Source organism: Aspergillus tubingensis (genome assembly GCF_013340325.1).
Source record: "Aspergillus tubingensis WU-2223L DNA, scaffold_1, whole genome shotgun sequence".
NCBI classification, from domain to species: domain Eukaryota; kingdom Fungi; phylum Ascomycota; class Eurotiomycetes; order Eurotiales; family Aspergillaceae; genus Aspergillus; species Aspergillus tubingensis.
This window is the reverse complement of record NW_023336275.1, coordinates 319,904-332,935: the sequence shown is the minus strand read 5'-3', so window position 1 is coordinate 332,935 and position 13,032 is coordinate 319,904. Positions and strand designations below refer to the sequence as shown.

Here is a 13,032-nt window from a genome sequence, read left to right as displayed (position 1 = left end):
AATAGTACACACACTGAACTCCGTCGCCACCCCAGCGTTGCTAACAATCAGTATCCCGCCTCCCAAACGAATAAAGCAATCGATATCCCATTCCAGAAACTCCAGCTATAAATGATGCGAAAATAAGTCAGCTTCAAAAATGCCTTCGTGTCCATTACAGTTCGGATAACATGCCCCCTGCTTCGGCAAACTTGGCCTGGTATTCTTTCAGACTGGCCCATTGGCGCAGCTCTTCTTCGTCGCGGTTGTGATCGCTCAAATAGCTGATGGATTGTCGGTGTACCTCGGGACTGGAACCGCTTTTGTCCTGGCTAGATCTGGATTTGAACCCTTCTAGGCGTACAAGAGTATCAATGAATGCGCGAAGGTAAGCTTCGGCTTCTGCGGATGTTAAAGGTTGGGGACCAGAAGTGGAGGGCGTGATCATGCTATGATGCGGGAAGTTGAGTAATGTGGAGGCGATTTGGCGGATTTTAGCGGTCTATGAAGGGGTCAGTTCTCCCGGTTCAAGTTGAAGGAAACACAGGGTGCATACGAAACTGCCGCCGTTGGGTTCCATACTACTCTCGTTGACCGATTGCAACAAGATGAATAGGTCCCGGATCACCACCCGACGCTCTTCTGCCATCATCCTCCCAATATAATCGGATTGGGCTTCCGCATCGTATGTGTCTAAACTTTGCGGCGGCTCACCTTCAACCTTGATCGTAGTTCTGGGGCTGACGGGAATTTGCTGGTCGGACTGTTTTCGCTGCATTTTCCACGCTCCGTACAAGGTCCAATATTTCTCTACCAAGTATGATCGGGTGCCCAACTGGCTCGCGTAGATGTTCGCCTTTTGAATCTGAAGTTGCATATGGCGCTTACGAGCCCGCGGATCCTCCACAGGAGGTGTAGTCTCGTATTGGCCATGCCCGTTGCCCATTTCGGGATCTTGAGATAGCTGGATAGCCAATTCCCTTGGAACATTAGATAAGCCAGACTTAGCCTTTTGCAGACATTCCCACATAAGAGAGCGCTGCCGTTCCCAATCAAAGACCTGGCCGCTCCCAAACGCAGTCTCCCAGGCGGAGAGAGTATTATACGAACTGAACACCCGGACGTTGGCGTTGAAGCCCACAAGAAGAGAAATCCGATCAGACGGTTGTGGTTCAACATGTGTGGAGAAGATATACTCATCATCCACTTCGAGGGGCAAGGGAGGGTAGCGCGAAGTCGGAGTTTCAGGAGGCACATGGATAGTCACGTCACCGGAGCCAAGCTGTTGTAGCGTCCGGTAGCCGGCGATGGTGGTGTAAAATAAGCGTCGTCCGAGCTCCTGCTCGATGATGTCGACGTGAAGATCGGCGGTCGCGCCGCCAAAAGGATCTTGCGAATAACGCGACGAGGAAGAAGGGCTTGGCGGAGTCATTGCCCGAAAGTGATTCGACTGCCGAGAAAGGTCATACACATGAATCATAGTAAGGCATTCCGCGAAATATGCGCGACAGCGGCGCATGTGCCAGACATATCCTGCGCAAAGCCCAAGGAAATAGCTAGTTGCGGCATCATACACTGTCGCGCTTCGATCCAGATAGCCGTAGCCTCTAGCTTGGACTGCAACATCATGGCATCGCCTGACCAATGCCATTGAGTGTGGAAATGCTGCCTTCTCCGCCTCCGTCTTCAGATGCCGCTTGGGCCTTCGCGGAAAGGACGCCACCAGTGTCCCGACCATGGCGGCCGTGAGGGCCAAAAAGGTAGGGTTAGTAAGGTCATCTCGCCGCTCCAATGCGGCGCGGAACGTGGGCTCATGGGGGACAGGAACTAAGGGATGGATGTAGGTGAAAAAATCGTCTATCAATAGCCACAGGGTCGGCATAGAACAAATGGACTCCGCCGATAAAGGTGCTGGGGTGGACGAGGGGATGGTGGTGCTCCCCACTGACCCGGGAGGACCCGGGGTGGCATGGTCTGATGGACTTGGGGAGCCTGCAGGGGACTCTGCTAGTTTTTGCTTTTTGAATGCTTCTGCATGGCGGTTAGGGGGACCGCGACGTCGACTCGGTCGTTCATAAGTGCAAGGGATATCCAAGCTTGCGCATGACCGACAGGGTGGTCCGCTGGTGTCGCACTGAGCAGAGTTAGCCAACACTGCACTTTCTTCATGAACAGTGACAGCTGCGTGTAGTATACCTTCACTTTTCGAATACTACAGGCGTCACAAGCCTTACGCAGTCTGGTTCGTTGGTCCATGAGCATGTAAAGGACACAGCGGATATTCCCATGCTCTTGTAAATCGCATTCAGAAGCCTAGTACATAGGGTTGTTGTTGCGGACCAGGACCAGGACGTCCGCGCATACTACACCACAAGATGCTGGACAGAGCAGCACTGTCGCGTGCGGGTCGGAGACGGATAGCGGGATGATAACGAGTAAAACCTGGAGAAGACGCAGTAGGAATGACTAGTAGTAGTTAAGGTATGCCGATAGTCCCGGGTACTAGCGAACAACAGCACCTCGGAGAGGAGGGGGGCACCAGGGGGGTGAAGTAGAGTAGAGAGTGCTAGTCCAGTGCACGAAGACCGTACAATCGGACGAACGGTCCAGTTGTTGTGGGGGAAATTGGAAGGATGATCGCCCGAACGAGGCTCGAAGATTATTAAGGGACGGCGGGTTAGTCTAGAAGGGTTAGATTGGAAGACGAAAAAGACTAGATTTCGCAGGTTTGCGCAGGACCGTTCAACATTTGAGTTTTAAGATTATGAGCAGTGAGCCCAAAGAAGCGACCCCAGAGTGACCTAATGCAATATCGACCACCGGTCAGGTCAGGATATCCCCGCCCGGTGGAGGTCTGGACGCCGGGCTTAGGTTGGCTGGGACAAAAGTAGTGGACGAAGTAGTCTGGTACCTTAAGTTTGGCCAAACTCCGCCGTCGATGGAGAAGAGGGGCTCCAATGACGGGTGGAATCGGAGCCCTGTACTTCACCGGTGATGAGCGTTTATGGAGCCTCGGAATTGTGTTTGCTTGGTTTTTTTTTATTTTGTAGTTTTCTTCTTCTTAGAGGACCAATTGTCTTCTGTCGATTCTTTTTTCTTTCATCACTCCCTTCTTGTTTTGAGCCATGTCTAATGGGGTGATTTGAGAAGCAGTGTCGATCACAGAGAGAGATACAGAGAGAGAGAGAGGAGGAGGAACCGAGACTCCGAATCAGGCGGGGAGGAGATCACGTGGCTGCGCGTCATGCCGCTTACAAATGAGACTGTGTGTGATGCTGGAACTTGAGGCTCAAGGGCAGCCCGAGGCAACCAAACTAGAAAATGGAATGGGTCGCATTGAAAGGAGGCTGAGTTAGTTAGTTAGTAGTAAAAGGAATAATAAGCAACAATTATGCCGGGCGCCAACGATGACGATGGAGGGAACCGACTGAGACTCCCATCGTCGCAAGTGCCGTCAGGGACTCGGTGCCTGATTTGCTCACAAATTGGGAGTAGAAGCGGGTAACAAATCCGGAACCCTTAACTCTGTGGTAGAGAAGACTTAGTATAGTCTAGTCTCCGTACTCAGTGACTACTTACTATAGGATCGGAGCACTGTCGGGCGCCGGCAAGGTTTGCTAAGTTGCTAACAGTGCTGCTAAGTCTCGCCCCGTCAGGGGTTACTTCCCAATCGGTCCGTCTCCGCCGCACACTAATCTTAACTTCCCCCCCGATACTAATTACATTTAGTTATCCTCGACCAGCGAAAGGCTCCCTGTCTACCAAAGTACCTTAGAAAAAGCCCGCAGGTGGAGTCAACAGTCTTTTTGCGTCCTGTCGCAGGGACCAACCATGGCAATAATGGAACGATCGAACTACTACTACCGACCCTCTCTCATGATTCATGACGCTAAGAAGTGTTCGGTTAAACCCGGTCATCGGTGTGACCACATTAAAAATCGGTATTCTGTACGTTGATATCCCAACAATTGACAAGGTAAATCAAAACATCCCTTGAAACCACAAGGGCAGCATAGAAGTGAAGAAAACGGGGGGACGCTAAAAGAAGCGGGAATAAAGGCTAAAGGAGCATCAAGAAAAGAAGAAGAAAAAGAAAATAAAAAACACAAACTAAATCATAGCATCATCATCGTTGTAATCGTCGCGGTAGAGACCTTCGGGATCTCGCCCGGGCCTCCTGCCCAAAAGATCGCGCTTGTTTTCAAGATCCACCGTCCATAGAGCAGATCCAACCGCGGTTGACATCAGGAAGAACATGGACAAAATGGGGATCAACTGAAGTATCAGGGCCACCGTCCCAAATCTGGGTTCCCTCGTGGTTGAGCGTCAGTATGAACCTCGGTTGATCTTCAAGGGGGTTTGTGTCAGGGGAAAGAAGGTTGAAACCCACGTGGTGTATTGCAATTGTCTGCGGCGAATCCTTTCTTTGCGCTGCTGTTTCGAGAGATCCAACAGCTGAAAGTATCGCCAATGGTGGAAGGGGCCCGCCCGGTAGCCGGTCAGCACGAGGAACATGGGTGTTCCAGCCACCGGAATAAAGTTCAGCGGTAGAAGCACAATAAATTCCACGATTTGCCGTAGAGAAAACGGTGCATAAACGGCGCTCTTGGTGGGCTTGCCGAGCCGTTTGACGACATCATCGCCCTGGGGGTACAAAACCCTCGACATGGTGACGAGTTCGCCATGGCCCTCACTCACGAGCACCGAATCGAAGATGTCCACGAGGGTCTCATCGACGAAGAAGGCTTCAAAGAGAGCAGCAACAATGGCCGCCCCCTCTCCTAGAACCAGGAACGCGCCATTGATCCAGGCCCCGACACCCTGGAAGATGGACAGGAAGGCCACCTGAGGCAAATATGCAAACAGGAAGAGCAGGACGTAGATGAAAGCGGACAGGAGAACGATCGGAATTAGACGAGTCTTGAAAAGAGGCCAAAGGTAGCGATGCGACGCAAAGTAATAAATGCCCTGTAGAAAGACCAAACCATCAGTTTCACCGTCACAAAAGGGAACAGGCAGCAACGTGGGCAAACATACCCGCAGGGGATATAACCACGCTGCTTTAGTAGTATCGATATGTCTGTGTGGCATGATCAAATCAACAAAAGGAGATTGTAACGCCAAAAGAAAACTGGTAGAAAAGGGGTCTGTATTAAAGCAGAGAAAGAGCGCAAGTGTGAGATGGAGAACGATGCGGACAAGGCACAAACACACCCGAGCACGGCCTCAACATCGTCATGCCCGCCAAGACCTTATCGATAAGCGGGCGGTGAAGCACAAGCTATAAAGCTGAAATTTTCGCCCGCTTCAACCTTCTCTTTTCTTTTCTTCCATACATAAACTGAACACCTTCTTATTCACTCTGAGCTCCTTGACCGTGGAACCTTGGAGGGGAAATAGAAGGTCAGAGCAACTCGCTGACTTACCCCGAATTCTCCTCCTCAAGCGTGGAGCGTTTGGAAATATTTACAGTGGTACATCACTTTTAAGAAATCAGGCATGTTGCCGATGTCAACCCATGTAAAAGACCTATAAATCTGCTAGCAGTAGGGATGCTATAGTGACAATTGTTGCTTAATCACATCTACAATCCCTCCCAGATGGTGAACGATCGCTGTCGGCTTGACATCAGGCAACGCCTTGTCGACCCAGCCTGCCTCAGCCCGCTCTACCCAAATGGCATTCATGCCCACATTGCGGGCGCCTGCAATGTCAAATGGATTGCCACTGACTAGCCAGATATCCTTCATCTCCGACTGGTTCCGGCCGACGCACTTTGCCAGATAATTGTAGACTGCCGGAGCGGGCTTGTACTGCTTCACTTCGTCGACGCTGACAACATCTCTAAAGAATGTTTTGTGCTGCGATAGAACCGTCGAGCTCTCCACACAATTAGCTATCATGCCCCGGGTGCCATTTGAAAAGATGACTGAGGTGACTTGCGGAAAGGCTGAAAGTTGATTTAAAGCGTCCTCGACATCGGGGAAGGGTGTCAGTCTATCATAGGTCGCCATAAGATGCTCAATCTCCTTGTCTCCCAGCGAGGTACCCGTATCATCCAAGGCATGCAGAAGGGAATTCCTGGTAACTTCCAGGAAGGTAAGATAGCGCCCTGAAGCATGAGACGACATTAGCCAATGTAGAAGCAATCCTTTCGGACAGCAACATACCCATGCTGTTCAGCCTGAAGGTGTATTCAAGCTGGTAGCGTCTCCATGTCTGTGCCACGGTGCGGGCCCGGGCATCGTCATTCAAGAAGCGCTCCAGCTCACGGATGACAGCCTCAAAGGAGAGCAGTGTGCCATAAATGTCGAAAGCAAGAACAATATCCCCCATCATGTAATTGAGTATTCCAGCGCAATCGAATCTCGGATAGATGTGGTCGTAGAAGACAAGAAAGAAACACGGCTCCCGTAAACTCAACTACTAATGTAGAAGCGGCCGATTGACGATGATGTCAAGGCCTCACTCATCGACCCAACCGCCTCACCACCACAAACAACAACCCAACAACCTTTCCAATGAACCCACAATGACAGCGCCAGACAGCGAAAACTACCAAATCTTCCGCGACTGCGTATCGAGCGCAATCGTCGCGAAATTCTCTCCGACACCTCGAACCAAGAAAGCGCGACGTCCGCGCACAACCCCGCGCCAGAAGTCCAGCAGTCGAGCAGACCCAAAACCGGATGCAGAACAAGTCCAACAAAATGAGTTCACTAGAACGGATCCAGAAGACCTGGCCGACTTTATCGACGTGCGTAGCCTACACTTAGTCCAATCCAACCATCACAACAACAAAACCCAACTAACCTCACCGAGAGAGGACGAGAGAGAGAGAGAGCGCGCGAGAGAGCGGGGTACACAACCCCCTCCCCTCCCTCTCTCCCCCTCTCCTCACCACCAAAAAAACAGTTCATAGCCACAGAAACCTTCCCATCACTCCAACCACCCTCACTCCAAACCCTCACCTACGACCCCAACACCGACTTCACAAGCGACAAAGAATACAGCCCACAACACCTCGCCGAAAGGACCTCGCACACCCTACCCGCCTCCATCACAGATACCCTAACAGCGTACGCAGTCATCGAATCCGCGTCCGACATTCCCTATTTCCTCGCGCCGATACTAGGCGAGTACGTAGCGTCGGTGACGAAGCCGCCGCCAGTGTGGGCGACTACGCGCACGGATGCGTGCGAGATCTGTGAGCGGGATTGGATTCCGCTGTCGTATCATCATTTGATTCCGAGGAGTGTGCATGCCAAGGTGGTCAAGAAGGGGTGGCATGAGGAGTGGAGGTTGAATAGTGTGGCGTGGTTGTGTCGGGCGTGTCATAGTTTTGTGCATCGCATGGCGAGTAATGAGGAGCTGGCGAGGGAGTGGTTTACTGTTGAGAGGATTTGTGAGAGGGAGGATGTGATGGATTGGGCGAGGTGGGTGGGGAGGGTGAGGTGGAAAGCTAGGTAGATGAATCCTGGGTTTATTTTACGTGTAGTTTTGAATTATGATACTATGAGATGGGTTGGGTAAATGTGGGGGGGGATTGTTGTAGATGGGTATAGAACTTTGATTTGTAGACTCCTTTCTATCCGGGTGGTGATGATGCGTAGTACTTTTGGTATAAGCTCATCATCCCCGGGATCATATTGTACAGAATGGGTTGTTGCTCAGCCACACGCTTTTGGGACATGCAGATGAGAAACATGGGTAACAGCCAAGGGGTATGTATGTAGAGGTGGACGATGGGTGTCCGCTAAAAATACAGATGCCAGAAGTTGAGAGTGGAAAAGAGGGTGTGAATGTGAAGCCGAAATGTCGATCAGAGGTATCTCTTCTCGAAGACTTCCTCGTAGCATTGGATGTGGTCGCCAACGGCAAAGTCGGTCCAGCCATCGAAGCCGATACCACATTCCGTGTCTTTGCGCATCTCTGTTACGTCCTTCTTGACGTTCTTTAGAGACGTGATTGAGCCTGCGGCCAGTTAGTCAACTGTCATAAGTAACACGCCATTGAGGGATTCAACTCACCATCGTAGATTGTCTCATTACCTCTGATCACACGGACCTTCTTGGCCCGATTGATCATTCCATTGCGCACCTTGCATCCTGCGATGGCTGTCTTGTTACGTCCCTTAACCGTGATTTCGAAGATTTGTCCGATCTCTGCTTCTCCCGTCACACGCTGGGTGACATTAGGTGCCAGATGCTCACTCAAGATGCTCTTGACATCATCAATGAGTTTGTAAATTACGTTGTGGTTCATGATGTTGACGCCGCGCTTCTCTGCCATCCGAGAAATCACAGGGTCGACGGGCATGTTGAACGTGATAATGTGACCATTGGCTGTGGCCGCATGCTCAATGTCGAACTCACTGATCGGGCCTACTTCGGAGCGAAGTACATTGGCGTACACTTCGTTGTTACCGACAGCAGTGACCGAGTTGAGAACGGCCTCTGCCGAACCACCAACGTCGGCCTTGATGATGAATTGTACTGGCTTGGGGCCAGATTGTACAGTCTCCTCGGCCTGGTCCGCGCCAGCCACTTCTTGACGGCGTTTCTCAAGCTTTTCACGACGCGCTTCGTTGATAGCGGTCATGTCTTCGCTCAGTTTCTGTGTCTCAGCCCGTTCCAACCGGTAGTCCACGACGCCCTTAGCGTGCTGCTCGTCGTCAGCCTGCAAAAGCTCGGTGCCAGCCGCTGGCTGTTCTCGCCAGCCATCAACCTCCACTGGCATGCCAGGAGTGGCTTCGGGAATTGTCTGACCAGCTTCGTTCCGAAGTGTGCGCACGCGCGCCCAGGTGGTGCCAGCAACAATGATATCTCCCGTTCGAAGTGTTCCCCGCCGGACAAGTACAGTAGCTACACGGCCATAGCTCTTGGTAGTGCCCTCGATAACCCATCCTTCGACGTGACCCTGGGGGTCAGCCCGGTGGTCGAGCACCTCTGACAAGGTGATAATTGCTTCTTCAAGCTCCAACATTCCCTGGCCGGTTTTTCCACTCACGCCGATTGCTTGTACGTCACCACCAAAATCCTCGACGTGTACACCGTGCATCGAGAGGTCCTGTTTCACCCTGTCAGGATTGACGCCTTCCTTGTCCATCTTGCTCATGGCAACAATGATGGGGACATTGGCTGAAGTGGCATGCTTAATTGCCTCAATCGTTTGGGGCTTAACACTGTCATCACCCGCGACGACAAGGACCACAATGTCGGTCACGTCCGCACCACGACGGCGCATATCCAAGAAAGCAGCGTGGCCAGGAGTATCCAAGAAGGTGATGGTCTTTCCGGAAGGCATAGCCACCGAGAATGCACCAATGTGCTGCGTGATACCCCCGTGCTCCGTTGCGACAATCGAGGACTTGCGAAGCCAGTCGAGGATGGTGGTTTTGCCGTGGTCAACATGCCCCATGATCGTCACGACCGGGGGTCTGACAGGTAGACTTGACTTGTCTTCTGGCTCTGGCGCTGCGGTCAAGTCACCCTCGCCATTGTCAAAAATGGGTTCATAGTTGTATTCAGAGGCGATCAGGCCGGCGGTTTCGGCATCAAGGACATGATCATACGTAACGTCGTCGAAACCCATATCCTCCATACGTTTAACAAACTGTGCAGGACGGACACCAATGACGTCTGCAAGACTGCTGACGCTGATGAACTCGGGGAGATATAGAGGGCTGACATTAGCTTGCATCTCCTTCTTGCGCGCTTTCTCCTTCTTCAAGCGCTTCTTCTCTTCGCGACGCTTCCGGCGCTGAGACTCGTCGTCCTCGTCAAATAAATCCTCCTCATCCCTACCAGACTCGCGTTGCTTGCGACTGGCCTTTCGTTTCGGCTTCGTTTCCGAGACATCATCTTCACGTACTTTGATGTTCTTCAAAGATGACGGATCCCAGGTCCAAGGGTCACTAGCTTTCTTTTCCTGCTTGTCTTCCTCTGCTTGCTGCTGCGCTTTCCTCTCTTCCTTCTTTGCCTCCCTCTCTTCTTTTCTTGCCTCTATTTCCTTCTTCCTTGCTTCCCTGGCTTCCTGGACGGATATTTCTTTATCGACATTGGAGTCGAACACAGGTCGTGGACCGGCAAATTGCCCTTGGCTTGCCATATAACCTCTGAACGCTGTTTCCCTTGAGCCGAGCCCTTCAGCATTCCCGCTATCCTTATCAGACAAAATAGACTGGCCCAATTTTCGAATCTTTGTAGCTTCCTCGTCTGCGTGGCGATGGCGGGGTGAGCCCCGGTGCCGTTGCGGCCCCTCGTGCAGGTTCGGCCTGGGTGCTTTGCAGTGCGGGCAGACGGTATGCTGCCCGTAACATCTCGTCTGACAATCTGGACATGTCCAACCTGTCGACCGCTTGTGCTTGGGCACTTTGTTGACGTTGACTTCGAGTGACCTATCGGGCTGTAGAGACAGGCTTTCCTTGTCCTCACTGTTAAGACCCGAGCGGCGCCTGGGGAATGCATCGGATTGCCTGGGCTTGAAGCCGGAATCCCGCCATCTCGTGCTCGGCCATTGCTCTTCCGTGCGGCCCTGGGACCGCCCTTCCTTCCATCGTTGTTGCGATTGCTGTTGCCTCTCTTTACGCTGCCGGTCTTGCTCTTGTCTCTGTAATTGTTGTTGCTGTCGCTGTTCTTCTTGTTGCCTCTTTGCGACTAAAGAGTCTCGTATAGCTTGCTCCGCTGCACTCAGCCCAAGCGGTCTCTGCGCTTTGCTACCCCAACGATTACCGAACTTCGGGCCTGTAGGTGCTGAGCCGGAGCTTGTACCTGCAACTGGTCCACCGGGACTGTTTGATGGCGGAGAATCGGATGATTCGAGACGAAGAGGAGAGATTCGAAAATGCCGTCGAGGCACCAAGCCTACTACGGGAGTGAAGGCAGCATTTCTGCGGGCGGTTGCGCACGACCATTCGACACCGTGACGACGGGATAGCTGGAAGAAAAGGGTGACTATTAGCTCAAATCCTGTAAAGCTATAAGAAAATTTCAACTCACTTCCAAAGCAGCCCGTCTGTGCATGATGTATTGTCGTTGCTCACAGCGAAACCCTCGGCGCCAAAACTGCGGAGAAGAACATCGGCGCCGTAAGTAATCAAAGTAACGCTGGTGTATCCGCCCGTACGCTGCCTGCTGACTCATCCCGCGGGTCCGCCAGTTTTCCGCCTCACGTGCGCTCGGCGCCATCGCCGAATCGGAGGCGAGCACTCTCGCGACATCAATTGCGCTCTTCTTTCTCGTCTTTCTGATAAGCTCCGTCTCTTCCTCCTTCTTCCTGTCTGTACAAAGACCCCTGGGTTCTCGGGATTGAGAGATCAGCTGCGTCGTTCGGTGCGATTCCGTCCTTAGCTCTACGACTCGATCTCCTTTCAACTTTCAGTTTCCCGAACCTGTAATACTTCCCCGCAATGGAGTCCGAGGCATTCGAGGACATGCAGAAGGGGGGCGGAACCCTTCGCACCCTCAAGGATTTGGGTGCTGGTGCTGCTGGTGGAATTGCTCAGGTGCTTCTTGGTATGTCATAATCATCGCTTCATGTTCTTTGAACATATACATATACCATCCCCGATGCAATTGCGCGCACATGTCCTCCGTAGATGGAGTATCCCATCACGGTGAGAGATGTGCTGGCGCATTGCTTTATCATGCCTTATCAGAATTATCCCTCATCACTACCACAAATCTCTACTCAAAGCACATACTAACAATGCACAGGACAACCTTTTGGTGGGTAACCCTCTCTCTCCAACCCGAGAGTTCTCCTAACAATGACCAGACATTGTCAAGGTCCGCCTGCAAACCACCACCCAGTACTCCAGTGCTCTGGACTGCGCCACCAAGATCCTGAAGAACGAGGGCCCCTTCGCCTTCTACAAGGGTACCCTGACTCCGTTGATCGGAATCGGTGCCTGCGTAAGCAACCCCCATTAAGCCAATCATCAGTCCCTTCTCACTCATACTGACCAGCCCCCAGGTCAGCGTTCAATTCGGAGCTTTCCACGAAGCCCGCAGACGTCTGGAGAAGCTCAACAAGAAGAAGTACGCGGACAGCACTCTCTCCTACACGCAGTACTACATGGCCGGTAGTTTTGCCGGTCTCACCAACTCCTTCCTGTCCGGCCCTATCGAGCACGTCCGTATCCGTCTGCAAACCCAGCCCCACGGAGCTGATCGTCTGTACAACGGCCCCATCGACTGCATCCGCAAGCTCTGCAACCAGGGCGGTGTTCTCAAGGGTCTCTTCCGCGGTCAGAACGTCACTTACCTCCGTGAAGCCCAGGCCTACGGAACCTGGTTCTTGGCTTTCGAGTACCTCATGAACCAGGATGCCAAGCGCAACAATATCAAGCGTGAGGACATCTCCAGCTTGAAGGTCGCTACCTACGGTGGTCTGGCTGGTGAGGCCCTCTGGCTGTCCAGTTACCCCTTCGACGTCGTCAAGAGTAAGATGCAGTGCGATGGCTTCGGCGCTCAGCAGCAGTTCAAGAGCATGACCGACTGCTTTAAGAAGACCTATGCTGTTGAGGGTCTCGCTGGCTTCTGGAAGGGTATTGGACCTACCTTGCTGAGGGCTATGCCTGTGTCGGCGGGTACTTTTGCTGTGTACGTTCACTATTTCACCTCCTACTTACTCTCCTGCTGCTGCTTTATGTCGAGTACTTACTAATTGCATTACGCATTACAGTGTCGAGCTCACCATGAGAGCCCTGGGCTAAGCTACTTCGCCCCCAATCGACTTAGCACAAGAAATGAAATGAAATAATACCCAAGTTTGGTGGTGGTTTAGGGTTTTGATATCCCCGTTTTAGTTTTCTTTCATTCATTCAACAGGCACTGGAGGAAAAGTTCCACTTAGACGTCATCCTTTTTTTACAAACAATGTTAAACTCGCATGGTTATATAGAGTTATTCGTTCTTCCTTCTGGCAAAGCATTCAGGATTTCAACACTTGGCCAGCTCAATATGATATGATATGATGATTCCTTCTCTACCATCTACTAACATGCGCTGGACTTCACACTGTCCGCATACACATACTCAATCAGTATGA

General features: G+C 52.0%; 6 protein-coding genes across 6 annotated transcripts; 2 read left to right on the top strand and 4 right to left on the bottom strand.

Annotated features, from left to right (window-relative positions):
- Positions 1-40: 40 nt before the first annotated feature.
- On the bottom strand, positions 41-2,235 carry AtWU_00115 (uncharacterized protein; the record flags this gene model as incomplete). Its single annotated transcript, XM_035495231.1, has 4 exons — positions 41-105; positions 175-481; positions 536-2,113; positions 2,176-2,235. 4 exons carry the CDS (start codon positions 2,233-2,235, stop codon positions 41-43), a joined length of 2,010 nt encoding a protein of 669 aa, XP_035351124.1.
- A 1,854-nt stretch (positions 2,236-4,089) lies between these two features.
- AtWU_00114 (EI24 domain-containing protein) lies at positions 4,090-5,070 on the bottom strand (the record flags this gene model as incomplete). The annotated part of the gene is made up of 3 exons (XM_035495230.1): positions 4,090-4,282; positions 4,370-4,947; positions 5,017-5,070. The coding sequence occupies 3 exons, from the start codon at positions 5,068-5,070 to the stop codon at positions 4,090-4,092; spliced, it is 825 nt and encodes a 274-aa protein (XP_035351123.1).
- A 464-nt stretch (positions 5,071-5,534) lies between these two features.
- Positions 5,535-6,315, bottom strand: AtWU_00113 (haloacid dehalogenase, type II; the record flags this gene model as incomplete). The annotated part of the gene is made up of 2 exons (XM_035495229.1): positions 5,535-6,091; positions 6,150-6,315. 2 exons carry the CDS (start codon positions 6,313-6,315, stop codon positions 5,535-5,537), a joined length of 723 nt encoding a protein of 240 aa, XP_035351122.1.
- A 196-nt stretch (positions 6,316-6,511) lies between these two features.
- Positions 6,512-7,449, top strand: AtWU_00112 (HNH endonuclease; the record flags this gene model as incomplete). Its single annotated transcript, XM_035495228.1, has 2 exons — positions 6,512-6,736; positions 6,895-7,449. 2 exons carry the CDS (start codon positions 6,512-6,514, stop codon positions 7,447-7,449), a joined length of 780 nt encoding a protein of 259 aa, XP_035351121.1.
- Positions 7,450-7,801: 352 nt separating this feature from the next.
- AtWU_00111 (translation initiation factor 2) lies at positions 7,802-11,003 on the bottom strand (the record flags this gene model as incomplete). Its single annotated transcript, XM_035495227.1, has 3 exons — positions 7,802-7,953; positions 8,010-10,917; positions 10,980-11,003. The coding sequence occupies 3 exons, from the start codon at positions 11,001-11,003 to the stop codon at positions 7,802-7,804; spliced, it is 3,084 nt and encodes a 1,027-aa protein (XP_035351120.1).
- Positions 11,004-11,389: 386 nt separating this feature from the next.
- On the top strand, positions 11,390-12,697 carry AtWU_00110 (putative mitochondrial carrier protein (Ymc1); the record flags this gene model as incomplete). The annotated part of the gene is made up of 5 exons (XM_035495226.1): positions 11,390-11,495; positions 11,697-11,708; positions 11,758-11,894; positions 11,956-12,584; positions 12,667-12,697. 5 exons carry the CDS (start codon positions 11,390-11,392, stop codon positions 12,695-12,697), a joined length of 915 nt encoding a protein of 304 aa, XP_035351119.1.
- Positions 12,698-13,032: the final 335 nt, after the last annotated feature.